The sequence below is a fragment of the Sparus aurata genome, chromosome 6 (genome assembly GCF_900880675.1).
Source record: "Sparus aurata chromosome 6, fSpaAur1.1, whole genome shotgun sequence".
Lineage (NCBI taxonomy): Eukaryota > Metazoa > Chordata > Actinopteri > Spariformes > Sparidae > Sparus > Sparus aurata.
Genome location: NC_044192.1, coordinates 11,363,519 through 11,391,398, shown reverse-complemented (window position 1 = coordinate 11,391,398; position 27,880 = coordinate 11,363,519). Strand labels below are relative to the sequence as shown.

General features: G+C 38.9%; 1 protein-coding gene and 1 long non-coding RNA gene across 8 annotated transcripts in view; one reads left to right on the top strand and one right to left on the bottom strand.

Moving 5' to 3' along the window:
- The window catches only part of LOC115583046 (uncharacterized), a 39,627-nt gene that overhangs the window by 578 nt on the left and 11,169 nt on the right, over positions 1 to 27,880 (top strand). For all 3 annotated transcript variants that reach the window (XR_003984296.1, XR_003984295.1, XR_003984294.1), the window contains exon 2: positions 24,081 to 24,122. This is a non-coding gene — a long non-coding RNA (uncharacterized LOC115583046). The remainder of the gene's footprint in view (positions 1 to 24,080; positions 24,123 to 27,880) is intronic.
- Positions 363 to 27,057, bottom strand: igfn1.1 (immunoglobulin like and fibronectin type III domain containing 1, tandem duplicate 1). 5 transcript variants are annotated; one of them, XM_030419419.1, is made up of 27 exons: positions 26,885 to 27,050; positions 23,048 to 23,133; positions 21,886 to 21,921; positions 16,493 to 16,612; positions 15,860 to 16,002; positions 15,392 to 15,491; positions 15,220 to 15,264; positions 14,252 to 14,285; positions 13,961 to 14,144; positions 13,667 to 13,780; positions 13,411 to 13,579; positions 12,959 to 13,231; positions 11,961 to 12,782; positions 11,319 to 11,423; positions 9,149 to 9,307; positions 7,015 to 7,139; positions 6,708 to 6,849; positions 6,238 to 6,531; positions 5,793 to 6,089; positions 4,682 to 4,861; positions 4,438 to 4,566; positions 4,048 to 4,356; positions 2,567 to 2,652; positions 2,269 to 2,461; positions 1,880 to 2,176; positions 1,060 to 1,386; positions 363 to 940 (listed from the first exon to the last, which is right to left on the bottom strand). In XM_030419419.1, exons 2-27 carry the CDS (start codon positions 23,094 to 23,096, stop codon positions 936 to 938), a joined length of 4,737 nt encoding a protein of 1,578 aa, XP_030275279.1. In that variant the 5' UTR covers positions 23,097 to 23,133; positions 26,885 to 27,050; the 3' UTR covers positions 363 to 935. The 5 variants fall into 5 exon arrangements, with proteins under 5 accessions (XP_030275279.1, XP_030275280.1, XP_030275282.1 ...); XM_030419420.1 differs by lacking the exon at positions 21,886 to 21,921 and having other exon boundaries at positions 26,885 to 27,057; XM_030419422.1 differs by lacking the exon at positions 9,149 to 9,307.

Sequence of the window (27,880 nt, the reverse complement as noted above, 5' to 3'; positions counted from 1 at the left end):
TTCTTCAGTGCTTCTAAACTTGGACAGATGTCTGACCCCACAAAAATGCTTGGAGAGGTAACACAAGACAACTGGAGATAGATAATTCACATAAAACTCTCTTGGGGATAATAAAGTGGCCTGAATTATGATTCCTGCTGGCTTTGTAAGACTTGAACCAGAGCCACAATATATGTCCAAGTCTATCAGCATGTGTCTTTATTGTCATTGTAAAAGTATTTTGTGTTAAATGTTTAATGTCTTTCAAAGTCAGATGCAGGTCAGATAAAATCATTCACAATAGCAGTATGAAATATTTATTTACACCAAACCCACACATAAATGTCCACAGGTAGAACAGACAATAACATTGTATTAAATTGTTTTTTTTTGTTTTTTTTAATTGAGGGGAAGATTTTAAATCCTCAGTTGAGAAAAACAAAACAATTGCAACCAAACAATCACTATATATTGAAACAAAAACCTCCAACTAAATATTAACTGAAAGAAAAACAGTACCATACACCTCAGACAAACATTTTAACATATAACTTCAATAAATAACTTCTTCAAAGTGTCATATAGTCTAAATATTCTAGCGGTTTAACATGCATGTTATTGCAGTTCAAATATGTGAGATTGCAACTTAGTATTTCAAGCTTCCATTCTATAGAAATTGCAAAATTTAAAACAAACAAATAACAAACCAATGCGTGGCTTATATTTCAGCAACTTATTACGCCCAAGACCTTATTGTGAGTTCAACTTTGATGAGCAAATTCCTGCAGAGGTTTCCATTTATTCAAATAGTTAAAAACCTTAAAGGAAGGTATCACATTAAATATTACTGCATTCTAGGGGTTTGCTTAACTCTGAAGATAAATTATGTGACTCCCAACAGCAGCTTGGTTTCTGTTGGTGTTTTAGAGCAATTCTACCATCTTCAGTTTGTCCATTTACTCTGGAAGAAAGAAAGAGAAAGCCAGTTATTTGTTTCAGATTTCCGATATTGTTAGTAAGTAAGTATGCACAACATTTACAGCGTCTTTAAAGCGTAGGCACATTCTATTTAAAATTTACCTCTGACTGTCAGTTTGGTGGAGCACTCGGCCCTTCCCATCCCGTTTTCAGCAACAACCTTGTACTCCCCGGTGTCTTTAGCTCCGACCCTCAATATGAGCAGTGAGCAGACTCCGCAGGTGTTGGAGATGAAGTAGTTAGTGTTGGTATTCAAACTGATGTTGTTGCGGAGCCATGTGACATGTGGTGTCGGGTCTCCTTTTACAGCACAACTCATGTAGCATTCATACCCTTGAGGAGCTGTGTGCATTTTCAGTGGGACAATGAACTTGGGAGGACACTGTAGATCAGTGACCTTTGATTCTGGCATGTTTAGAGTGAACTTTTCTGGAAGAAAGCAGATATGCATTGCATGGAGTTAGAATTGTAAAGCAAAAATAATGTTTACTCTTCTGTTTCTGCGTCTGCTAATGTGACGGCCTGATGGTTTGGACACTCTGCAGGGAAGAAAATATTTGCGATAATGTGATAATGTGAGCTCTAAACGGGGGCGATGCCATCAGTCTAAAACAGGATCGACACATGAACCAGTTTGTGAGCTTCCATTGCATTGCCCAGAATGCAATGTCATTAAAGCACACAGAAACAGACAAAGCAAACAAATAAACAAAAACAATGCTGTACTTTGTCCAAATGGCATCAGTCTCTTCTTATTGAATACACTGAATTAGCTGGTTTAATAGAGATACACAGGGAAAGAAAGTACACAGACAATTCAGATCTGCTGGTAGCCTTAGTACTCTGTAGTGTAGTAGTGTAGTAATATGTGGGTAGTAAGTAAGTACTGTATTTGCTTAAGCCTGTGTCTGCATTTCCATACCTTTTTTGGCAGTAATCAGCCACTTTGGTGATTCAGAGTGTTTTGAGGAGCCCATGTCGTTCTTTGCGTAGACTCGGAACTGGTATTCTCGGCCCGGCATAATGTTGCAGGCTGTGAATCTGTTGTTGAAGATGTGATCTGCAACGGTGTGCCACTGTCTTTTACTTGAGTCACGTTGAGTCACCATGTAGTGCAGCCTGTCATCACGTTTCTCATCTGGCGACGCGGTCCATGAGACGGTCACTGTGCCAGGCACGTTTTCGTCGACCTCCACAGGACCTGGTGGCTTTGGCTCATCTGGAGTTAAAATACGAAGGTTTTTTTTTAAAATTCTTTTTATTGACAGTATATGGAAAAGGAGTAAATTATTGATACAGTATTTTACTCACCTGTGACTCTAATTTCAATGCTGTATGTTTCTTGACCGACAATGTTCTTGACAATGATAGAGTAGATTCCAGTATCTGAGCGCTCAGCAGAAGGAATCAGAAGCTGAGATGTTCCCTCTGTGTTGCTGATGGTTACCTTTTTAGACACTGGCGCTCCATCTTTCTGCCAGGTGATATCAGGCCAAGGAGAAGCCTACAAAAATAGGGAAATATACTTTGTCCGATTTGTCAGAAGACTAACGTTATCATTATAAATATTTGCATTGTCAGAAGTCTTTTTAATTACGTCCGTAGTTACCTCAAAGTTGATGTTGAATCGTGCAGAATTTCCTGCTCTCACCACCATGAAACTCTTGATTTTGGCATCAGTGAATCGTGGTCTCACTAAGTAGGTGGAAATTGGGTGAAAAATTGGTCACTTTTTGTCATTAATTTTGATGTTGATGGCAGGGAAAACCAGACAATAACTTATGATGATTCATTTCTGATCCAAACATAGCCTTATCACTATAATTCAACCAAATTGACAACAACTAGTTTTAGGTGCTTACAATTGTGTTGTAAAATTTTTTGATTTCTACAAAAACACAGTATTTTTTTCTGCAAATGTACATATTGTTTGATATCCTGATTTTATAAACTATGTTTGCTGTTGCATTTTTAGAGTCGCATTACACAAAACATACACTCAGTGACCACTTTATAAGATCTAATACAATCCGATACAACTGTTCTGCCATATGTTCCTCCATATAAAGATGATAATGTTCAATTTTGATTGACTATCAGAGAATCATTTATTAATATACTTGTTATTGAGGTTGTAGTTTACAATGCTGTTAAATTGGGCTGCATTATATTGATTAGTGTCTCAAATGTCTTGTTCAGGCCATTTTAAGCATGAAGGAAGAAGAACAGTAGAAACACCACCATTAACAGCAACCACTATGATACAAGTATTACAAGTAGTAATTAACACCTTTCTTAAAAAAGCTTTTAGAAACACTGGCCATTATTAGCTTAATTCAGGTCAAATTGCGGAGGTGCCTCTCTGAGAGATTCAGGAAGTCAATGAAGTTTTTTGATGAACATTGTCTCTGTCAATAATGACAGTGTCGATGTTAATTGATGGGATGATGACATGGTTTCAATGACTTGGACTGTGACCAAAGAAAGTGCTATGGAATGCTGCTAGCAATGAATATGTTGAATATGTGAGGGTACGGTCATATTGACTCTGTCTCCTTTATTATTGTCCAACTTGTTTGTCCTATATGTATGGTGGACCTCAGTTTAATAAGGTATTTTGTATAGTATCGTATCGTAATATATGTTCCATATATGAGCTGTTGCACAGGATTGCATTAAATGTTACAGGTGTACCTAATAATGTGGCCAGAAGGTGTATAATGATAAACATATTTTAAGTCACATTAAATACTGACATTAAAGTAACAAAAAGTCTTGGTCGTGGCTTTCATCTGTCATGACTGGTGATAAGATTTAAAAGCCAAATAGACTGCTCAGTTCATCAGTGCGTTTGTCTTGTTTAACCCAGGCTTCACTGATCCCGATCACAGTAACTCCAAGTTGATTTTCTATGAATCTCTTCAGGTTTACTCAATTTAGTCTTTCACAATGACTTCTACCTTCAGAAGATGTTAAATTCTATCTTCTTTACTATACAACTGATGAATACAACTATGTAAAAGAGGATTCCCTGTAGCATTATACAAATGGAACTATTTGACATATGTAACTTTGAAGTGTTTTTCTCACCAGGAGGGGGCATAGCGAGGATGTAATTATCCAGCTCCTGTGGCTCTCCCTCTCCTCCGTCATTCATAGCAATGACTCTGACCCAGTACATGGCCATTGACTTCAAGCCTTTCACTGTAAAGGAGGTCATGGTGATTAGATTTGAATTGCAGCGATCCCATTCTGTGCTCTCTGCAGGTCGGATCTCCACAAAATATCCCTTGGCTTCATCCTCAACCCCCTCAATGTCCTTGGGTTGGGTCCAAGACAGGGACAGAGTTGTGTAGGTGGAATCTGTCACTTTGAAGTCTTTGACTTTACCAGGAGGCTCTGTAACATATGATTCATATTCAGTGCTGCAATTTGTTGGCTCTGTATTGATTGTAATGAGTGATAACAATGACCACCTACTTTTAGGGTCTCTTGCAAACACGAACTCAGATGGTGTACTGTATTCACCCGCTCCAGAGTTGTTGATTGCTGACACACGGAATTCGTACTCAATGCCCTCAACCACATCTTTAACACCAAATCCCTTAGCTGCGTAGGCAAAATATGATAAACAGAAATTACAGCATTCATTAAACCTTCACCTTGTTGAAACAGGCTGTCATAACATAATCAAACATAGATGATCTATGAATAAAAGAGTAACCTGTGATCATCTGGTCAGGTGGGTTGACCTGACCCCAGAGGTTGCTGCCCTTCTTGCGTTTCTCAATGTTGTATCCCAGAATGTTGGTTCCTCCAGTGTTGGCTGGAGGTGACCAAGAGAGGTTGATGCAGTCCTTGAAGGCACTGACGACCTTTGGTGCTGATGGGGCTCCAGGGTATGCTATGTAGAAAAAAGATTGGGATCTATAAATAATTTCTGAGTCTAAAAGGTTTTTTTGTACTGTGGGAGAACTGATCATGATTACAAAGGCTTGTCCAGAATCAAGAGCAGAACATGGCATATGGAAATTCTTCTGTGCAATTTTATAATGTAGTTAACTGCAGAGACTTGATAATAAAGAGACTACTGTCTTACAACTTAATGAAAATCTTGTGTCTTTTGTGGAGCCGTATATTCTCTGTCTTAGGAGACATGACTAAAACTGTACAGTGCAAAACAACTAAAAATCTACAAGAGCCACCTCGTATTGGTTTTGACGGTGCACCATTCATACCTTAGATCAACACTATAATGACATTATATTAATGGTCAACTGTGCAATTTTGTGTGATCATCAACTTGATGCAAAGCTCTGTGTGGATTGTATTCATTCCTGGGAGTAATTTTAAAAGTCACAACTATTCCATTGAATAGCAACATTTTTTGGGCTCACCCGAAAGCTTTGAAGCTTCAACCATCACCATGGGAATTGACACTCAAATCAGTATTCAACAGTATTGAATGTCAGTGTGTTTTTTTCTTTTTTATGCATTACATCAAAAATCCAAAATAAAACTGGATAGTTTTGTGTGTCCCAACTCCCCTCTGTAGTCACCAGCACTGCACTGAACCCGGGACTGTGACACATGACTGTGTGACAGCCAGGCTTGCAAGTTTTGATGCTAGCAAGATTTAGAAAAACTCAAGCATCTGGGATAACCTCAAAAAAGTTGAGTTCCAGATATGCCAAAGGAAACTGGCATATCACAAATCTGCGAAGAGTTTGGCTCATCACATCAAAACTCTACTTAGTAAGTACAAAAGTGTTATTTGGTGAAGTCCTAGAAATTTCTCTATTTTAATGACTGGTACATCATTGGTCTGAGTTTACCTTTGGTACCAGCTTGAATGTCCTCTGTTTCCATCAGCTCACTGGTGCCCATCTCAGTCTCCCCTCTGATGCGATAGCAGTACCTCCTGCCGTGGTCTACATCGGTGTCCCTGAATTTGGCATCAGGACCGATCGGTCCCACTTTTTTCCAAGTGTTGCGGCCAACTTGATTTCTCTCCAGGATATAGTTGTCTATCTTGCAGCCACCGCTGTCTTTTGGAGGTTTCCACTTGAATTCAATTCCAGAGGAGGAGGCTTCAACAATCTCCAGAGGTCCCATTGGAGGAGTGGGTTTATCTGCCAGAGTCAAAGTAGTATGTAGAGTATTAGTCTCAGCTGAACAGACCACCTACTCTGTAGCAAAAGAATTAGACAGGTATTTTGTAGGCTACTTACTTTTCAAGTACATAAAACATACTGTAAATGTAAAAAATTGTATACGTACCCAGTACAACAAGCTGGCTGATGGCCTCAATTGTGCCAAACTCATTTTTGAGTTTCATCTTGATTTCACCGCTGTCTTTGCGCTGCAGCTTGTTCAGAAGTAGACGAGTGTAACCCTCTCCATGCTCTAACTTGATATTTCCTTCATCTGCAAGCTCTTCACCGTCAAGGTACCACTGAATTTTAATAGGGTCCCGTCCAATAAAAGGTAGTTTGAAGGCAGCTTTTTGTCCTTTTTTCACAGTTACAGGGGTTTTAAATGCCTCCAGTTCCTCAGTATCAAATCTGGGTGGATCTGCAATGGTTAGCAAAAAAGATAGATATTTTAAGCAGAGACATGCTATCTAGTTTCTATGCATGCACTTTAGATTAACCTTAGCGTAGTCATACTGTATACAATATGCTGTACTCTCATGAATGAGGCAACCCCTTGATGCAGAGAAGGAATTTCTGTAAGGAAAATGTTCTTACCCTCAACAACAATTGAGGCCTCTGTCTTCCTTCCATCTGCTTCAAATTTATATGTTCCAGCAAATTCCTCTGTGACTTTGTGAATTTTCAGCTTGTGGAAGGTTCCTTCTTTTGAAATGGTGATACCCTCAGAAGATTTAATCTGGAAAAACACAAGCAAATTACTGTCACAAATATAATTACAGTCTTATCTGCAGCTCTAATGTATATGCATATATAATAGTCACCTATTCTTATTTGACTATCTTACTGCAATGATATCACAGCCTATATGCTACTTAAAGCCCACATTATCCCCTTTGCTTACCTCATTTCCATCTCTGTACCAGATACCCTCACACTCTTCACTGCTGACTTTACACTCCAGCTCTGCTGGTTCTCCAATAATGACTTTGCAGTCAGAAAGCCCAGCATGAAAGTGAACACCAGGATCTAAGGATTTTTCAACCAGTACATTAGTGAATGTACTCAGCCAACAGCTGAAATCTGCATACAAGTTGTTGTTAAGTTGTTAAGTTTCTGTAATTGTTTATCTACAATTACAATGAATTCAGACATCCATGTCTGGATGTGTACAGACTTACCTCACTTTTCCAACATCACAAATTTTCTTTGTGCATTTCTGATGATATTGTTTATATAATAATGCCATTTGGTTATACAATACATGTTTACATACTTATTTTATGTAAAAAATATAAATAAAAATCATATATATATATATATATATATATATATATATATATGTGTGTGTATATATATATATATATATATATCTATATATTATCTCTATATATCTATATATATATCTATCTCTATATATATGTATCTCTCTATATATATATCTCTCTCTCTCTCTCTATTCTCTCTCTCTCTCTCTATATCTCTCTCTCTCTCTCTCTCTCTCTCTCTCTCTCTCTCTCTCTCTCTCTCTCTCTCCTTCTGTCTGTCCTTCTCTCTCTCTCTCTCTCTCTCTCTGTCTCTCTCTCTCTCTCTCTCTCTCTCTCTCTCTCTCTCTCTCTCTCTCTCTCTCTCTCTCTCTCTCTCTCTCTCTCTCTCTGTGTCTCTCTGTGTCTCTCTCTCTCTGTGTCTCTCTCTCTGTGTCTATCTCTTGTGTCTCTCTCTATCTCTAATTCTCTCTCTCTTCTCTATCTCTGTTCTCTCTGTATATTCTCTATTATGTGTCCTATATCTCTCTTTCTCTCTTGTCTATCCTTGTCTATTTTCTCTATATTCTTATATGTTATATATATGTATATATATATATATGTATATATATATATATGTATATATATATATATATATATATCTGTATATATATATACTATATATATATATATATATATATATAGTATATATATATATATATATATATATATATATATATATATATATATATATATGTGTATATATATATATATGTATATTTGAAGAGATATATATATTTGAAGAGATTAATATTTGGATGTATGAATAGTGCATTTTGCACTCTTGTAAACTTGAAGAGAGTGTCTTTTGGTAGACCTTCTGCCTTCTTCTTGTTGAAAGATGCAGAGTTGACTTGGCAGTGCTCAAAAGAACATTGTAATCGAAGCTTTAATTTGCTTCTGTTGACTTGGTCTTCAAAGAAATACACATTCTTAAAACATAAAATTACCCCCTCAAGACTGAGACTTCCTTGGTCAGTGAGAGGGAAAAATCCTTGTCTGTTTGATGTGAATTCAGTCTTGTGTAGACATCGATTGATAGCATGGTCATCTTGGAAAGTCAGCTTCGGTTGTCCTCTGTCTTGAAATTATGGAAGAATGTGTCTCAACACAAGTGTTGCAAGATGTTGTATCAAGAAGAGGATCAGTTTGCTTATTTAATTGACCTCATAGCACTGACTCATCCTGAATTAACATTTAATAAAGCAAGCATGTTTGTTAACAGAGAGCATAGGTGCATGACTTACACACACACACACACACACATACACACACAAACGAACACACACATACACACACACACATTCACACAGTCTACAAACACAGTACATTGGCTGCTGATAAAGAATCTGTCAAAAAAGTAAAATTTTAAAACCAGTTTTAATATAATGTCTAAAAAAGTCTAAAATATAATTTGATTAATACAATTCAAAAGTTATTATGGTAACTGAAGAAATGATTATATCTTGTAGTACAGACAGAAAACATTAGTGCATCAGATTTGATTATCACTTATTCAAAGCACTCTCAAGGTTAAATCCACTCTTGCTAAACTCTCTCATCATTCTAAAAGGGGTTTTAACCAATTAGAGATCAAATGAAGCATTCGGCTTAGTGGTCACACACTTTTGATGTTAACCCTCAAATCACTGGGAAAGTCATCCGCTCATCAAATGACTTTGTGCAGTGATTGTGCTTCCCATGCAGCAATTAAAGCAGCACCAGTAATCTTACCACTAACTGTCTCCACGATCAATGGGCCTTTTCGTGCACGGCCTGAACGCCTGCCAGCTGTGGCTGGCTCACCACTGTCTGCACCCTCACCACTTTCAGCAGCTTCATCACTGCGTGCAGTTGGCCCGTTGCCATTATCACCACTGGCACCACTCGCTTCTGTGTTTTTTGGTTTTCAGTTTAGGGGATATCATCGTAATTACCATCATTCCAATGTTTCTCATTTGCTCTTGGATATGCCTTATGAATAACATCAATGAAAACAGTAACAATAACAATTAAATCAGCATGGAGCATAAACAAAAGATCAGCAGCAATGACAGAAATGACAAACATTGACTCAATGTAGAAGAGGGTGGGGGAAAAGATGATATTATACTTGCAATTCAAGATGGGTTACATTAAAGGTGTCATTGTGAAATAACCCAAAGGCCTTCTGGATTGTTAACTGGATGCATGGTATCGTTTATATTTTATAAAATATTTTACCACAACAAGTGGCAAAATTGCTGATACTTGAATTTAAAAAATACCCCAAAATCTGTCAAAATGGCACCTTTTGTGTTCTCAACTCGAATGCACCCGTTGCCAGATGTTTAAACAGGGTGTACAGCCCAAAAACACGTGTACTCCTTTTCCTACACAAAATGACTCAAGATCCACTGTGAGGTTCAGGCGCTGACTTGACTTGAAATTGCAAAGATGATGTGCGTACCTCACACATACTTCAGACATGGTGTACGTAGGTTTTACAGGTGGACATAGAATATAAGGGGAGAGATTAAACCACAGAGGAAATGATTCTTTGTTTCAGTTGTTTGCTAGCTTCACTGATTTATTTTTTTCAATTTACAGAGGACTTATGCTCTTTAATTTACATCGGAGCCATTACTTCCCTGTTGTTCCCTGATCTTTTCTTTTGATCCTAGATAGAAAAGCACTTTATAAAGTCAGTTTCAATATGAATTCTGTGAATTAATCATTGATCATTTTTCTGACTATTAGTCATAATGAATGAGATTATACAGCAGTGATGGTTTACAAGCCCTTGTGATGCATTAGTGCTAATAGAGCTGCATATATCCACAGCTGTGTGTGATGGCAGCTGTTGGAAGGGCTCAGTGATGAAACACTTGGTAAAGTTGCTTTCCGCTTTTCATTTTCCGCTTTTCCAGGTATAATGAAAGGTGGAGCATCGCAAGTATTGACATACAAACGGATGCTTAACGGCACGTCTACATCCATATGCTGTACATGTATCAATAAAAGTGGCAGTGAAAATGAAGCGTGTGTAGTGTGTGTAGAATCAGACGTACATACAGCTTCATCAATGTGATGAAAAGACTGTGTATGCATATTTCTGTTTTAGTGAGTACACCATTGTAAACATCAGGCCACTGTTGGTAAATTAACTTTTCCATTTTCTTCAACCCTCATAACAAACTTGTACACAAGTTGCACAAGGTGTTTGTAACAACAGGAAGACAAACATAAAGAAACACAAAGGCACACATATTAAACCAAAACACAAATATAGAACACATCTATATTTAAGGAAAGGATTAGATGCAAGAGAATGCAGAATTAGCATAGCATATACATGCTACTTTGCTTTCTGCTTCCAAGAAGAGGCACAAATACAAACAAACATCTAGACGCGCACTATACTATGTTTTTTATTAATCAGTGTTTGTTAAATAATTAATTATCTGCCACTTCTAGCAGATAGTTAATACTTAAAGCCTACAGTTTTCAATGGAAATACATGTGAGAAATAAAATTTCCCAGCACACATTGAAACTGAACCATTCTCTACTTTATATTGTAGGCTTTAACCTGTAGACTCTAAACTCTACAGTCTAACATATCACAAGTAAGGCAGTTCTTTCACTGAGGCTTCGCAAAATCTTTATTAAATACTGCATGTTTTTTTTATTTGCCCGGGCCACATCTAACTTTTAGCTAATTGTATGAGCAGCCAGGCAGAGCAGTGTAGAACTTTGTGAAGTGTCAGTGGTTGAACTCCTCCAGTACACATATTGTTAATTTAGCTGCATCTACGTCAGAAGGTATTGAGAATTTCCTACAGTTGTGTAGGAAATGTCAAAGTCATTTTAATCCCAAATGACTGTTAGATTGTCTCCAACATGCTACCTCTGACATCTCTTACCAACAACAGCTTCTTCAACCTCCACAACTTTCTTTCTGTGACGTTTTCCCTTTTTCCCAGTTTTTCCACCTTGTTGATTTGTGGATTCCTCATCATAATTATCTCCTATTAGTGATAATAGATACCAGCTTTATACAGAATGTGATGAATATCTAAATCTGCTAATAATATAATATCTATTATATTCATGCTGACCTAACGATGATCTGATGTAAGTGTGGCATACTGTACATACGTACAGCAGCGTACAATTATTCTGCATACTTGTTTGATAAGTATGGTTAAAGACTCTCTATAAAAGTGTTGACAGTTTTGAAAAAGACATTTTTGTTAAAGATTAATAGATTAATAGTATTTTGTAATTAATCTGAGAGTCGATGGAAAAGACAAACAACATGATAAACAGCTAGGGAATTGTAAAATGTTGTCAGAAAAGAGAAGACGAACATCAGAACACAGAAAAACATCAAAATACAAACACCTATTCTGCTTTTATAAAATATACATCAGGCATCTCGTATAATAATCACACAATTAGATGTTTCTTTAAACAAAATATTATTGCATCCTGACAAATATTCATGGAGAATAATTTTGAGGCTGATCTCTCAACATGCATTTCATTAAAGAAAGATTTCTTACCTATTACTGTATCTGGAACAAGTGAACCTTCTTTCTTACGTCTCCTGCGTTTCCCTCCCTTTCCGCCTCCCTCTCCTCCTTCTTCTCCTTCTTCTTCTCCTTCTCCTCCCTCTTCTCCTTCTCCTCCTTTTCCACCTCTTCTTCTACCTCCTTTTCCACCTCTTCCTCCACCTCCTTCTCCACCTCCTTCACCCTCAAATTCTTCATCAGAATCTTCAAATGAGTCATATTCATCTCCATCCTCAAAATCTTCATCTCCGACTCCAGCTCCGCCCTCAGCTCCACCTTTAGCTCCGGCTCCACTTCCAGCTGCGCCACCAACACCCGCACCATCAGTTCCATCACCACCAGCACCAGCTGCACCACCGGCACCAGCAGCACCACCGGCACCAGCTGCACCAGCTGCACCAGCAGCACCACCTGCACCAGCTGCACCACCGGCACCAGCAGCACCACCGGCACCAGCTGCACCACCGGCACCAGCAGCACCAGCGGCACCATCAGCACCAGCAGCACCAGCGGCACCACCAGCGGCAGCAGCTGCCCTAGCTTCTTTCTTCTTCTTGGCAGCCGCTGCCCTTTTTGCCTTTGCTGCAGCTTTGGCTTCAGCTGCTGCCTTCTCAGCCTCTGCTTTGGCAGCTGCTTCGGTCACTTCTCTCTCTGCTTGAGCCTGCTTGGCCTTTTCTATTTTTTCTTCCATTTCTTTCTGATATCTCTCCTGCTGCTCCTTAGCTATTCTTGCCAGATCTGCGTCATCACCGGCGCCGGCCATAGTGGTTTTGCGAGCTGCCTTCTTGCCCTTGTTGGAAGGGTCTTTATCAGCTATAAAGGACAACATGTCAAATGTGTTTTTAATGTTTAGTTCAATGGTAAATTCAGAATTTAACAAGTGTTTGGTGTCAGCAAAAAGTATCTGCAAGATATTCCATATCAATGCATGTAACTGGGGTTGCATCATAAGAATCCCCAAAGACAGAAATGTAGAAACATTTTCTTACCTTCAACTACAAGGAAGGCATTGCAGGATTTGATTCCTGCCACAGCAGCATAGATACCACCATCCAAGGGCATACAGTCCCGCACAATCAACTTGTGGATAAGCTTATCTTCAGATACGATGATTTCATGTTTCTCACCATTTGTCAGTAGAGCACTTTTGCCATACCATTTAATCTCACTCATAGGTGCAGTCAGTACACACTGAAAGAGGGCATCCTCTCGTTCCAAGGCCTTCACCTCTTGTATTTTGACAGCAAAGTCAACCTCAGGTACTGTGTGGTCACAGGCAGACAAGAACAAATCAGTGCATCCCATCCACTTTCTAAACCACTAATGACAGTTCTAAATCCAATTTAAAAAGAAAAACAATGTGTATGGTGAGCAACAATACCTTAGTAGTCCTTGGAAAGTAAAGGAAAAGTAAACTCAGTCTCATTTCACAGGATTGTACCTTTAAAATCTGTGGAGAAAACGTTGACGCCCCCAACATCCACGGAGTAGAGTCCAGCATCTTCTATACCCAGCTTCTTAATTGTGAAGACATATTTCTTGCCAACCTGTTTCAAATTATGCTTCAGCTCGTCGGCGCCCTCTTGGGTGAATGGAACCATGACGCCATCCTGCAGCATTCGGACATGTTAGCTAACCAGATGAAATGCAGCAAAACTGTACCAGAGTAAGTTCCTTAGAGCAAGTTTGTTCCTTACCTTGTACAGGAAGATTTTGCTAGTAGGATCCTTGAGTTCCATGTCCAACTCAATTGTTGCACAGTCATCATCCTTGACCTCAATGTGTTTCAGTGTACTGATGTGTGTAACAAACTACAGTAGAAATAAAGAGAAAAACTAATTGTATAAAAACAACTAACAATTCTGCTTTCACAGTATAAGACAGACCAAACGAAGGGGATAATAAAATAACAAGAGACATAAACAGACGCTGAAAAATTTTTGCTGGATGCGCTTGTGGTTGAATTAAAGATGAACTAAAAGGCCACATACCGCTGCTATTTCCTCCTCCCTTTCTTTCTTCATTTCATTGAGTCTCTTCAGCATGCCACGGAAGTCTGTGATTCCATATTCGGCACAGATGCGCTCGTAGTCTTTCTTGTCTGCACTGAGGAGAATTTCCCAGACCTTCTCCTCTGAGTCCATTGGCTTTTCCTCACGCGTTCCATCAGGATTACTGTAGAGTGAGAAATGTCATTGTCATTACCCACACACAAACGCATTCAAGAACTGTAGGCAGTCTAGTTTCGAAGGCAAACAGCTAATATAGAATATTTCACTCACCGTTTTTTGAGTTTTTTCCTGAAGTCCGCCACGTCTGTGGACCCATAACGAAAAAACATCCGTCACTGACTGTATATGTCATGCTTTGTCCTTTACACTCATATTCAAAAAGACCTGGTTACATTTAACTTTGTTGACAGCTACAAAGTATTTTGATGAACTCTCCATAAAAATTGTTTTTCTTTACTATAAATCAAAACCAGTTTCAGCCGTGCGGCTGGCAGAGTGTCCAATCCAAACTAATTGCCATCCCAGAAGAGTATGTCTGTCTTCCCAAATAAGATTCTGCCCCCCATGCTCATTATCTGAATGATCAAACATAACATCAAGCTATCTCCCTAACAGTGCTCAGGCCAGAGAAACATAGGATAACAACCTGAGCTTTCTAATCTCTGTCCAAAAGACCATTTGATGTTCTTGGGCAAAGGGAAACTATGACAAAATAAAGGTGATCCATCACAAACCACTGAGCACCTTGTGTTGGGTTTATACATGAGCCTGGTTGCTGATGTTCACATTTTTCAGTCAATTCCAAAGACAGACATCAATGTGCCGAGTGTCAGTACACAGTGGCACTGCCCTGATGTGACAGGTGCATCATGACAGGGAGATTTTTCACAGTAATTTCAATTAATGAAAAAAATGTCAAGTTGATATGAAAATATATGGGCTGGGCACAGAGAATCTGAGTGGCTGCATCATGCCAAGTATTGATAGCTTAGATGACAACCATCAGCCTCTATTTATCTTTGTAAACAGCTGGTTGCCCAAGTCCCCAGAAGTGTTTGTGAATTTTCAGGGACGAGGACACTGTACATCAGCCTCTTTTTGTGATGCGTTTTGGCCTTAAAATGTTAAACCTTTACATGACAGCCAGAAAAACAAACTGCTTGACTTCAAATTATGTAAAATAAGCATACAAGCCTTTAGATAAAACTTAAGTGATGTAAAAGTGTTTGAAAACTCACCTTCTACCTGTGTCTTTTGCATTTCCCTGGTCTTGGAGAATCCAACTGTAAACAATCACTTTAATATTTATAACCCATTCGTCACAATTCAAAACAACTTTTCAGAGGGTATTCAGTGTAATGCAAGCTTGAAGAACAGAGTATTTGAAGGAATAATAATAAAGGATCTTACCCTCAATGACATTCAAGACGACAGTGCAAACAGCTCTGCCATGTTCATTTGTTGCAAAACACTTATAGGTGTCAGCGTCCTCCGGGGAGACTTTAGGAAACTATTGAAATGCAAACACAGAGTAAGTGGCATTCCTGTCGCTGAAAGCAGCTACACAAGTGACCAGAATCTTCCTCACGTGACTCATATTCACTTTTTTTTTTTTTTGCAGCTGTTGCATTTACTCTACAAATACCACCTTTGGACCATCTCCTGCCATTTTTGTGGCGACAAAACCGCCTTTTTTTATTTTCTATAAATGATCTCTCTGCCAAAACAGGTATTTTAAACCAAACCATGACAGTTTCCTAACCCTAACCAAGTGTTTTTTGTCCCTATACCTTGGTTGTGCATAGGCACAGCAGTGTGAACAGACAGAAAGAGAATATTTAACCTTAAAAACATCTTGTTGCAAATTTAAAAACGTACCTCGATGGTATGTTCTTGGGTTGCCTCATCGTACTTTTGCAGGCACACGTCAGGATGATAATGAATTTCTCCATTTGCTCTGCCCCATGTTACAGTGGGTGTTGGGTTGCCGGTAATTTTTGCTTTAAAGACTGCTAATTTACCTGGAAGAAATGAAATGAAGATTTCCTTAATAGTGACAAAATATGCATTGCTATATTTTTTAGTAAAGGTGGCTATGCTGCAGATATAATATGCCATTTTCTTCTGTATTTAGCCACGTGCAAATAATTGATCAAATTGTTTCTTTGGGTTGTTCTGTTTACACAGTTATGGTAAAATGCTCTTAAAGATAATAATTATCTTATAATTATAATAATTTGTGTTACTTCATGAGAAAAACTGGCATTATTGCTTTTTATAATATAAATCACAAAGGGGACAATTTTAAAAGATGGGAGGATGAAATGAGCCTTTAAGTATTCACTACATGTGACTTATTTGGGAGTTTGTGAATAATGTTGATGATTCTTAAATAAAATAATATCTCAATACTTAATATGATAGGATTGGCTCCTCGCCCCTCCTGAAAAATACAGGTTGTTACTAACATTTGTGATGGACTTGAGTCCTTTCAGAGACTCAGAGACTTACCCTCTTGAATAGTCAGAGCGATGGGTTTGCGGGTGAAATCTGGAGTTGTCATTCCTTCTGGAAGTTCCTCCTTAAACTGTGTTATCATGACACCGGGCACCTTCGACTTCTTCCTAATGCCTGATCATATAAAATAAAATAAATTAAAAGTTAGACAGGCTGAGCCTATAGAGGGGACAGGTTAAATATATTATTATTAATATATTTGTGAGAGTTGAAAATGTTTATTAATTATTTCAAAGAGCCATCTCTGTAAACCTTCGAACTCCGTATAGAAGTTCAGTGTATCGACGAAAAATGTTCAAGAAATGTATTCTGATGTGACAACCAGACAAACCCAGTGAACACTTGTCAGTGTAAACTTTACATTCGAGCATCCATGACAAGTGTTTATCCAAAGCAATCAACATGTTTTTGGATTAAATGCCACAATTCTTCTGTTGCTAAAATAACTAATTCATATAACTGATAAATGACTACACCTGACTTCTTACGTGAAGTTTACACTTGTATATTTTTTCCACATCTTTTCAGAATTGAGTGAAATGTAAATGGTGAAAACAGGAGCACATGCACAAGTTCTGAGCCAAATTAGTGTAACTCTCTCTGCCGCCTTAAATGTGACTCTACCAAAGGCTTGTTGTACTTGTTCTCATATTTTGAGAAAACTCTTTTGCTCTTTATCCCAGAACAAAATTTACATCCCCACCTATTCTTCATCTCCTGTGTGTTGTCTTTGCTCTGACACTACACCCTCACAACATGGAGCTCTCGCTGCGTTAAGCATTGTCATAATGAGCAATATGTAATATGAGACCAACAGTAGGGTCAGAAATCAAGGAACCTTTCCATAAGGAACCTGACTAATTTATGCAGCAAGACAACTATCCAATGCTTTACAACATCATTTTTTAAAACAACTTTGTTAAAGAAGATGTTTGCAAGTGTTCTGTCATATTGGCTTTGGACTGACCCACATTATAGGCCTCCTTATATTAGTAGTGAGTGTTTAAACCTGATATGAACATTCACCCCCCAAGTGCATTTATTAATGTCAGTGGCAGGCTTAATAAGATGATAGTCCATATTGTATGAAATGAAGTATCCTTGCTGTTAACATTAATGGTTATGTCATGTTGAAAATAGTGGTGGATATTCATCAGAATATTTGACAGTTCTTATTCAACTTTAAATTAAAAAATGTCTTACTTGAAGATAGTTAATACAAGGTTTCTCACTCCTTGTGTGTATGTAGCTTGTCATGTGTAAAGCTGTTTAGGTCAGATAAAGTGTTGAACATTGTTTCTGAAGAAAAATTATATAATATGCCAACTCATATTCATGGCCACGGCAGGCGTTATAGTAGATGTGCTATGTGCTGTATTAGGTTGATATCTGTAAATAATAAAGCCCCCTATGTTTGTTTTTGCACTGTACAATACTTTTTTTTCTGGCACAGTTCAGTCTAAAATTGTGAGCACTCACAACAGGGGAAATAATTTGTGGGGGGAAAACAAAGCACTTGACTTTTTAGTTTTGACTGGCCTACAGGGTACAAATGAATGAATCTTAGCTCACTTTTTGAGCTATTTAAAGCTCTTGTTTTTAGATTGAGACATTAGTGCAAGTTTAAGTGCTTCACAGAAGTCCCAGCAACCCTGAGAGTACCAATATGAACTAACCCACGGCAATCTCGAGGGGGGCATCACTGAATGCTGATCACAGGGGTTCAGCTGGTCCAGGGATCCCTGGTCTTTAATTATTTTCTCTTGGCATGAAAGACCTGTAATAGGCAGAATATAAACTATGGAGTATATAGCTTAAGTCAGGGGAAACGAGCAGGGTGCCTCAGCATGTCGCAGTCTTAAGCGCACTGGAGGTGAATTGCTTGCGGCAGGTGCCGCACACATTGTGTACAGTGTGTGGCAGAGCGCTGATAACACTACATGAAGTTTGCTTCTGTTAACAAGCAGAACGTTCACGCTGTGGAATCACGATGATGACGTGGACATCATTAGAAGCAGTGTTGGCATGGAAATATCGATCAGCCTATTAATGTCCTGCAGAAATTAAAGCTGTGCGTTTAAGCCAGGCATTGATTTCATGGGTCAGTTGGCACAAAGTATTGGATGGAATATAATAGTTTTAATTAGGAAGAGAAAGATTCATAAGGATCCTGTCATTATTGAGAATATTTAATATGACTTACGCATTTGATACATTCTGTGAAATTGTACACTTGTTTTTATCCATTTATATATTTATGTATATCTAATATTAACAAACTGATATTTTTTCTTGATATGTTGTTTTCAAAGTGTCGTTGACGGCTGTCTGTAGAATCAGTTGCAATCACGAAAATGTTGAAGGTTTCCTCACCGGGTCCTTGTCTGACAGCCTGCTGCTGCTCTAACCATGTCTGTAATGCAGTCGCATTGAGGACTGCTTGTTTTATTTGACCAAATTGTTGTGGAAGACTGCTTTAAATTTGTTTGAAGTCATCGATCCAAATGTTCCAAAGAGCATCATGTTTGATGGACTCCTGTTGAAGCTAAGGTCCATGAACATGAACCAGAATAGGTATTACTCTAAAACCAATGACTTATATTCTGTAGTTCATCAAGTCTGAAAACAGAACGTTTCTTTTTTTTTTTCATAATGTGTTCACCGGTCCTTTCTCTTGTTATTTTTCCTTTATTAATTCATGAAATTTGAATGTTTTATTAAGCACTTAAGTTAGACTGATTGGTGCGTAATTAAATCATATGTATTTTGTGTCCTTACTGGATGCACAGTGCTGACCAAAAAGCGACACAGAGCCGGAAAAAATATACAGAAGATATTGAAGTTTCCTCATCTGTAAGTATTTACACTCTGTTCTTGAGTGCTGCACTTTCGTCTACTTATTGCTCTGTGCTTTTATCTTTTTTATTTCTTTCAGCTTTTCTAAATTTGTGTTTATTTCTTATTTCATGTTTTTTTATGGCTTACAAAGCATTTTGAAATGCCTTTGTGTATGAAAGGGGCTTTGTCAGTCCACCTGGCTTGCCTCTCCAAATAAATAGATGAACAAATGAATGAATGAATGATAAAGAGTGCATTCAGAAAGCCCTTTAGAACGTGCTCCCGCCCTCACTGTTGTTGTGGGATTTCTCATCAGTGCAGCTTTAGCCATCGTTGGCTTTTTGGGATCTTGCAGTAACTTTGCTGTTCTTTGCCACTCAGCTGTCCAATTTATAACTAATGTTGAACTTTTTTCATTTCCTCATGTCCAAAGGCAATTAGATTCTGTCATTGGTCTAAATTAGACTACATTAGTCACAGTTCATCACTCTTGAAATGAACTGCAACATTTTCTTTTTCTAGATGTGAATTAATAACTGGTGGGCATTCATAATGTCCTTATTTTACTTCATGGTCATGCTAAGAGGGAAAGACAAGTGCTATGATTTGATACCCCTGAGTATTGTGTGCTTGTTTCAGAGTAATTGTCACAGAAATACAAGAAATCAAACGATAGCGAGAGCTGGTGTGAGGCTTAAGAGCTTCCAGAGCTCATGGGTGTCATCCCGGCTGATTACCTCGAGACCTCAATGATGTGCATCAACCTGACAGCACATGGTGCTCTTAGACCTCCTTTGAACTGCTCGGATCACAGAAAATGCATTTTGTCTCTGTGACAGTGCTGGTCGTCACAGTGAAGCCGAGGATAATGTGCACGGGTCAGGCACGGAAAGGCCAGAAAACACAAGGGAACACAGGAAGGCTAACGTTAAAGGTTTACTCAGTTTGTGTCTGTGTTCATTCTGTAAGAGCCTGTTATAAGCCAATTATAGTGTTTCTATTTATACCAAACTCACTCTGTTTGCAGTTCATCAATAATAACCCAAATTTGCAAGTCAATTTTTTTATTAAAGGTTGCATATTTTGCCATACCTTTATGTTTATGCTGATATTTCGGTGTCAAATATAGAACGTTTTCATGCTTTAATGTAAAAAACAAAATTGTTCTCATACTGTCCATTACTGCAACATTATTCACCCTTTTATTGAGTGCCTGTCTCTTTAAGGCCCGCTTCAGTCGGCTCTGATTGAACAGCTCTACCAGCCCTGATTGTTTCTACCAACTTGTTTCTACTATTAAGACCTGAATACAATGGTGCCCCTCAATGCTGCCAAATTTACCCTGTCGCCAATATGGTATTTTTAATGGAAGTCGCCATTATAGAAGAGATGTACGTTAAACTGTTGGCAGGACACCTCAAACTGCAATCAAGTTTGATTGTGGCTCTTTCTGGTACCAATTATTGAACGATGGAGTTTTCATATTTGTGAAACCCAAAGTCAACAGCAAGTTCTTTCCACTTACCAACATGGTGAATATGAAAGTCACAAACACGACATAACGTTAGTGGTCTATTTAAGTAAGGTACATTTGTGATGGATTGTACGTAGCGATTTGAGGGCAAACCACAGTATTCTGTTGTAAACCTGACCAAGTATTTCTCTGTCCTAACTATAACCAAGCAGTTACGTTGCCTAACCTTAACCAAGTACTCCTCTTTCCAAAATATAATGGAGCTGGGAATGTAGGATGGTGTGTTGCAGGCCATTGTTGTTTTGGGAACAGTGATGGATGTTCTTTTGAGAGAGGCAGATGTATGTTGTTTGGGAGACATGAAGACAATCAACCTAATTAGTCGTTTACGTATGAGGATGCGTTGATATTGTATTTATGATCAGCCCTACTCTATTCTCTTCTTACGAATGTGTTTCTGCAACCATGGTCGTGTTGGGGCCAGTGACTGTATAGTTGTGACGTCATCCGAATCCCTGACAGCTCCTTGAAAGCACTGGTGCTGGATATGGGCTGTGTGCATTTCACTGTGGATTAAGTTTTTGATACATTCATAGTATTGATCATGGAAATCTCACTCTACACAATATGGGACCTTTTAAGGGGGCAGTCATTTAAATTAGCTAGATTTTAGGAGAGATCATGCCACTCCTTGGGGACGTCCCTGTAGAGCAGGTTCACTTTTTCAGACTGAACTGTGCCAACATACTGTACAGGACTAACCAGCATGTGGACATACTTAATGTTTAAAAAGTGGCATTTTTCCTTTTAAATTACAAGATACTGTAGACACATGGAAATCAATGGCAGTGCCTTGTAGCAACAGCCTTGAGCGAGTATTCATATGACGACTGTTGAGAATGTCACAATGAAGTGCATCTGTTGTGACACTGAAAGTTGAATCATCCATTTCAGATGATGCCTTTCATGGGGTGATGAAGACCACAATCATACATGCAACTCACCCAACATGGAGTCATGCACGTAACAGAAGGTGAATCGTTTGTGTGATTCGATTTCTTTTCTGCTCGCATACCTTTGTCGTCCGGGTGAACTCCCTCGGAACCGTCGACTAAACACGCAACGTGACAGCAGGAGAGGGAACAGGACAGGTAAATATTAATCCTGACAAAAGCACCATGGCAGGTTGGAACTTCGACAGGATTATGTAAACAAGAAACATAAAACACCACAATATACAGTGTATCACCCAGGAATGGGCAGCACAAACGCAGACACAACTTGGGCAGAACAGAATATTCAGGGACACAACAACAGCAACAACAGATAATGGTTAGTCAGAGACAAAATATAATACAGTATGTTAGCAATTTATTTGTTAAAGCAGCGTGTGAAATGTTGCGCTGTGCAACTGCTGATTAGACTTAACTTGAAAGCTCGTTCAGGCATTTTCTCACGGCTGACATCTCAGGATGAAACTTGCACAGTGCTTGAGAGAAATTATGTGCAAATACTTTGTGGAATTTGTTGGAAATTAACTTAAAATAAGGCTTCATTTTCTCTTCTGTCAAACAAGGAAACCATTTCACCTCCAATTTTCTCTTCAGTTCTGGCAGTCTTGCGTTGTTCCTTCATGGTGACTTTGTTGCTCATCCAATTAACCAGCAGCTGTATTCTTCTCTTAGTATTTTTCTTCTTCTCAGAGTTTGTTTGTCCAGCTCTATTTATTTCACAGCATGCCCTCGTTCAGTGATTACAGCTTTTTTTTTACATCTATAGTCATGTGTTTGACCTGTATCTTCATCGTCACATCTTTGTCCTTGTTGACAAAATCATGGTACTTGCTGTTGCATTTTCTTGACACTGTGGACAACAAACTGTACGGAGCAGAGGTCGAACCATGAATAGTTCGGACTGCACCCACTGGTGGTGCTCATCTTTGTTTCTTTGGTGGAGATGGTCAGGCCTCAACTTAATACAGCATTATTCAGATATAGTTGGTATTCTTCATTTGTATACACTGTAAACTGATGACGTTGAAAGCTTCCCAGATGTTTTTCTTGTCTTGCAGGTTTTTTATTTTCTTGAATAGAAATCATGAGTTTGCATAAGGATTTATGTTGTAGGTCAAATAGATCCGCTTTCTCATCATTCTTCCGATTAGAGGAGGAGACGGCTGCAATTCAAACCCCTTTGACTAACCTAACCAGAGAAGGCATCCACCGCCCTGCACTTACCCGTCTGCCCAGCGGCAGTTTGATCGGTCACCTTTGACTTCTTCCACATCTTGGCGTCCTTTAGAGCTCCACTGGTTCAGAAAACTCTGCAGCAAGACAGAAGATAATACAGGAGGAAATCGTTAGCATTGCATACATACATGGCTCCAAAAACCAATTGACTGACAGGCTTCTCAGAACTTGAGGTGTCTGTCTCTTTGAACTTGGCAATTTGTTGTGCTATGAATTACTTATTCTCTTTTTGAACATGGAGGAGATGCCGGTCCAAGGTTGCCAGTACTTTTTGAAAAACATTTGGGAAAAAAACAAACAGTTTCTTTAAACTGCTCAGACAGGATTTTCTAAAGCACACTGCAGTTACTCTAACCTGTCAGCAAGAGGCAGCAACCAATGGCGTTTACAGTAAGACTTGACCTTAACATGGGATGAATACCTGTCTAAGGAATCCTTCAGAGGCATGTGTTAATTGAGCAAGGAACTTGCCGAAGCCTTAAATAAACTGGGTGAAGAGTTGGGCTTAGTTTTAAAATACTACTCATTACTAGTGCCGCGGTCTCACAGTCCAGATTGACATTATTTCATTTAAGGCCCAATTTTAAGAAAAGAAGATCAAGATGAAATGCCATCATCGGAAAAACCTGCAGTCATCCCTTCACTTGGTTATGAAAATGTTACTACTTAATTATAGGAACACAAGTAAAGTGTGAGTCTGGGAGGGAAACTGCACACCGCCACCATTATTTGGTTGATTTTTCATTCAAGATACCAGAAATAGTTTTTATATAAAAACATGAGGTGTAATGTGACACTTACGAGGCTCGCAGTTAACTCGTATGACTTGTTTAACCTTTTACGTGAGTCATATATCTGCTCTGTTACGAAAGGTCACAAGCATCACTTCATACCGTTCCTATTTTTTATTCTTGTAAAATTCGACCTAATGACTCTCAAGTTAAGAGGTCTTAACCTTCTCATTGGACAGGGACGTAAAGTAGGTGTGGCAAATAATGTTATTGTCATTATAACTTTGCAGCTGAACATCAGAGATGCAGAAAAATATTGATGACATGAAGAGGTGAGTCTTGTTTGACTTCTGCTTACAGCTCAGTGTGAACGCAACTGTGTTGTGTGTGTTGACGTGGATGATACGCCAATACTGATTATTGGCTTGTTACCGTAAACTACCTATGATTACGAATTTCTTTATATTTATGGGTGTTTCAATTGCTGTTAAGTGGCGTCACAAACAGGTCACTCTGAACGGAAAGTCCAATTAATTTGCATCATGATTGCAGTCTTGATGTGGTCAGACTTTTACATTTTGCAAGTGCTCCAACCGCATGGGAATGCAAAACTTCAAACCTTTCCTATTTCTCTCTAACATTATGTTTTCATGACTAAGTAAGCCAAAACCCCCACTGTTTATTAGAATATATGGAGCGAATAACACTGAAGAACTATAATAAAGATAATAACCTTCCAATCCGTGTTCACATAAGACCCATTGCTCATCATAAGAAGCTGTTTAAGAAAATAGGTTTTCAGCTTTAAACAAATAGAAAATTACCTAAAAGCACCAAATGTTTATTGTCTGACTTCTCTTTTTGATTTGTTCCATAATTGAACTTAATACTGAATCTTAAATATGTCTCTGAATTAATTATTTTTACTGTCTGTCCTGACATCCCGCTGAAAATAAATCCTGCTGTATTGGAAAGTAAGTGTTTTATTTTTGGTCGTACACTTGCTCCAGCACATGTTCAGAAAGGTTCCAGGCGGCAGCAGCAGCAGCAGCAGCAGAAACAGTAGTGATCTTGGCTCTTGGTGGAACTTGAAAATGAGCTACACAACACATATGGTAAAAGCAAAACAGCCTGCAACGGGAGACATCTTGGCAGCAGTCCTGTCGCATTAAAGGAAACCCACTCCTCTTCCCTCCCACTGAATAGTTTGGCCATTTTAGCTCATTGCATTTATAGTCTAATGTTTTTGGCCTGACTCCCCTCTGATTCAATGAGTTTCTGACTTGTGGGGGAGGAGACATTGTAGACAACATGTCAATAGATCCTGAGCATCTTTCCTGGTGGCTATCCCGGAGATTTTGAAAGATTGTTGCTGCAGGCTGCAGCCCAGTAAACACATCTCTTGATTTAAAACATAAGAGCTGTGCCTCATAACATAATTTCATATAACCAGCATGTAGACACCCTGACTGTCACTGCAGGCAATGTTACAAGTCACCAAGCTTAAAATAAGAGACAGGCCATCTGAAGTGTTGGACCACTGTCGCAGAAATATCCCCCCTCCCCATGTCTTTATGTTTCTTTTTCATGTTTAAATATGTCACTCCTGACAGATGAGCTTGTTTTCTTAACATGATGTTGTATCCTAATTAAAAAGATTTGCGTGGCAGTTATTTGCTTCTATAGTGTTTTTGACAGTTTGTCTCATAACTAATTCCACTTGATTCAACACTGACATCCGCAGAATATTCAGTGATCTATTGTGTGACGCCTGCGTCGTCCATGCATGGTCAAACCCTGTGATGTTTGACTCTAATTTCATCTTTGCGTGTGTACAACATCTCATCCCTTGACATTACTTCAAGTGGACTGCTTCTCGTATCAGTGACATGAAATGAAACAACAGTCTTCAGTAGATGCCAGTGGAGGTATTTGAAGTTTGTTAAAAAGAGATGCCCGCCCAGCAGACAAGCACATTATGCCTCATTATGTGTCAGTAGTACGTGACATGTCCCCGCGCTTCTCAGCCACCCACCGCAGATGACTGCACCACTGACCACATACTCTTGTAATGGCATCTGGGAGCTTCTCAAATGTCCCTCACTGCATTTCTTCACACGTCAGTGACTGCGCCTGAGTGTGCGAGACAGAGGCTGGCTTCAGCTGTGTAGCTCACACAGAACTGGGCCTGATGACAAGGCCTCTCGGTGTCAAATGAGCACCAATGGTTTTATTTCTTCAAAATCCACGTCCCAGTGGATTTGCTAATTCGTTCAGTTGGCTGACAAGTTGATGTAGACATGTTGTCCAAGACCTGTAAGAAGCTTGCACATGTTGTGTGTGTGTGGCAGCATGTTTTGATCAGCGTGTTTTTTTTTTCTCTCCTTCGCTTTCTCGTCTTATCTGTTGAATTGATTGTGTCCTCACAGGTCTACAAAGCGTAACGGCATCGAAGATATAACTGCCTTTTACAGAAAAACAATGTGTGACACGAGTACAGAAAGAACAGCCACAGAGAGAACACTACGGACTGCAGTCCTTTCATGTAGAAGAAATCCTATTTTCTGCCAAAATGCAGCCCACACCCGTCATGCAGCTGAGGCTACATATCGATTTGATACCACCATCTAAAGTTAGTCATCACTCACGAACCTCACAGCTCTGACCTCACTGCGATGATCCAGCTTCCCAGATTTAAAGCCGTGAAATTCAAACTGAGAAGCCTGCATGCCTTAGTAAAGTGATTTCATGCTCCGACACCAAATGTGCATGTCTTCTCTGTAAGTAAATCCTGTACCATCTTTAACATATATCTGCATCATTAATATGGTTACATACAACTGAAATTAGATAGCATGACACATTCTGTTTTACTGTAAGCCCCTGTATAGCCTTCAAAGCGCAGCATGTTCAGCTCTTTGTAGATGAAAATAGAAGCATGTCCTCATCAGTCACCTGCGCGTACAATTAACTTTTTTTTTTTTTCACTGCACCTATTTGTGCACCTGCTCTCAAAACGGGTTGACTGTAATCCATTTCTCCTCTCCACTGTGAACATTTTCTCATCCAGCCTACGATTTTAAGGGCCACCTACCTGCTCACAGTCTTCAGTGCTCTCAGCTCTGTTCCCTTTCAGGCAGCAGTCTGGTCACACTGTGCCTTCTCCTAATTTTTTTCAGTGTAATAGATCCTTCCAGCGGCGTGCAAAGTCTGTGCTTGATGCTCCTCTACTGACTGGACCCAGAGACTGCCAAAAGCTGTTAAGGCTTTTTTGTATTTGTGGTGACTCCAAAGACATTGGAGGTTGAGTGGGCGGTGGTGCGGGGTGGGGGGCCACAGTGAAGGGTGGGTCACAGGCCAGGTTAAATACCTCTTAAAGAATCATTTGTTCCTGTAAACCAGTTGCACTGACACAAATGAAGATGAAGTTGCTTGTTAACATGGCTGGAATCAAGATAAATGGGAGTTCACAAGTTGAGGGCTTGATTAGGTTTGCTGTTTGGTGTAAATGTCACTGTGATTGTTTACCTCTTAAAGTTTAATGTCCTGCATCATAAACGCGTTGATTTATTCTATATGTAAATAAAGGCAGCGATTACTGAGTATAAATGAATATAAAAGAGAATATATATAAAGAGACGGTAGACGTTTGATTAAAAATGCACCTGGATTACCTCACTCCATTTAGCACACTGTGACTACAAACCACACACCACCTGAAACCTGAAAAAAAGAAATGTGCATTAACATCAAGCCCTTTAAAACAGTCTGTTGGATATTTTCACTAAAATCGACATTTTTTTGTGTGCAGGGATAAAAGTCAGAAAGCAGCCCAGTGCATTAAAGCTGAATAAATTCTGTTTATTGTATCTAAATTACCACCCTGCCAACTTCAATTAACAAAGTAAGATTTTTGGAAATGGTCAATATTGATTTGACAAACTGGAGTGGGGAAAATATTATTGATGAAGTGTGATATCCAGGGTGAAGTGTCCTTTTTGACAATCGAAAGAATTATTCACCACATAAATTCAACAACAGCTCGGCTTATTCTGCATTTAGCTTTTGAATAAAACCTCCAGATGAATGC

Excerpts from the sequence above, each read along its gene's own strand:
- igfn1.1 (XM_030419419.1), bottom strand. The coding sequence starts at position 23,096 with ATGTGGAAGAAGTCAAAGGTGACCGATCAAACTGCCGCTGGGCAGACG. Across the intron at positions 14,145-14,251 it reads AGGAAAAAACTCAAAAAACG|TAATCCTGATGGAACGCGTG; the intron begins GTGAGTGAAATA and ends CTCACTCTACAG. Across the intron at positions 13,232-13,410 it reads TTTCTCCACAGATTTTAAAG|TACCTGAGGTTGACTTTGCT; the intron begins GTACAATCCTGT and ends GTGACCACACAG.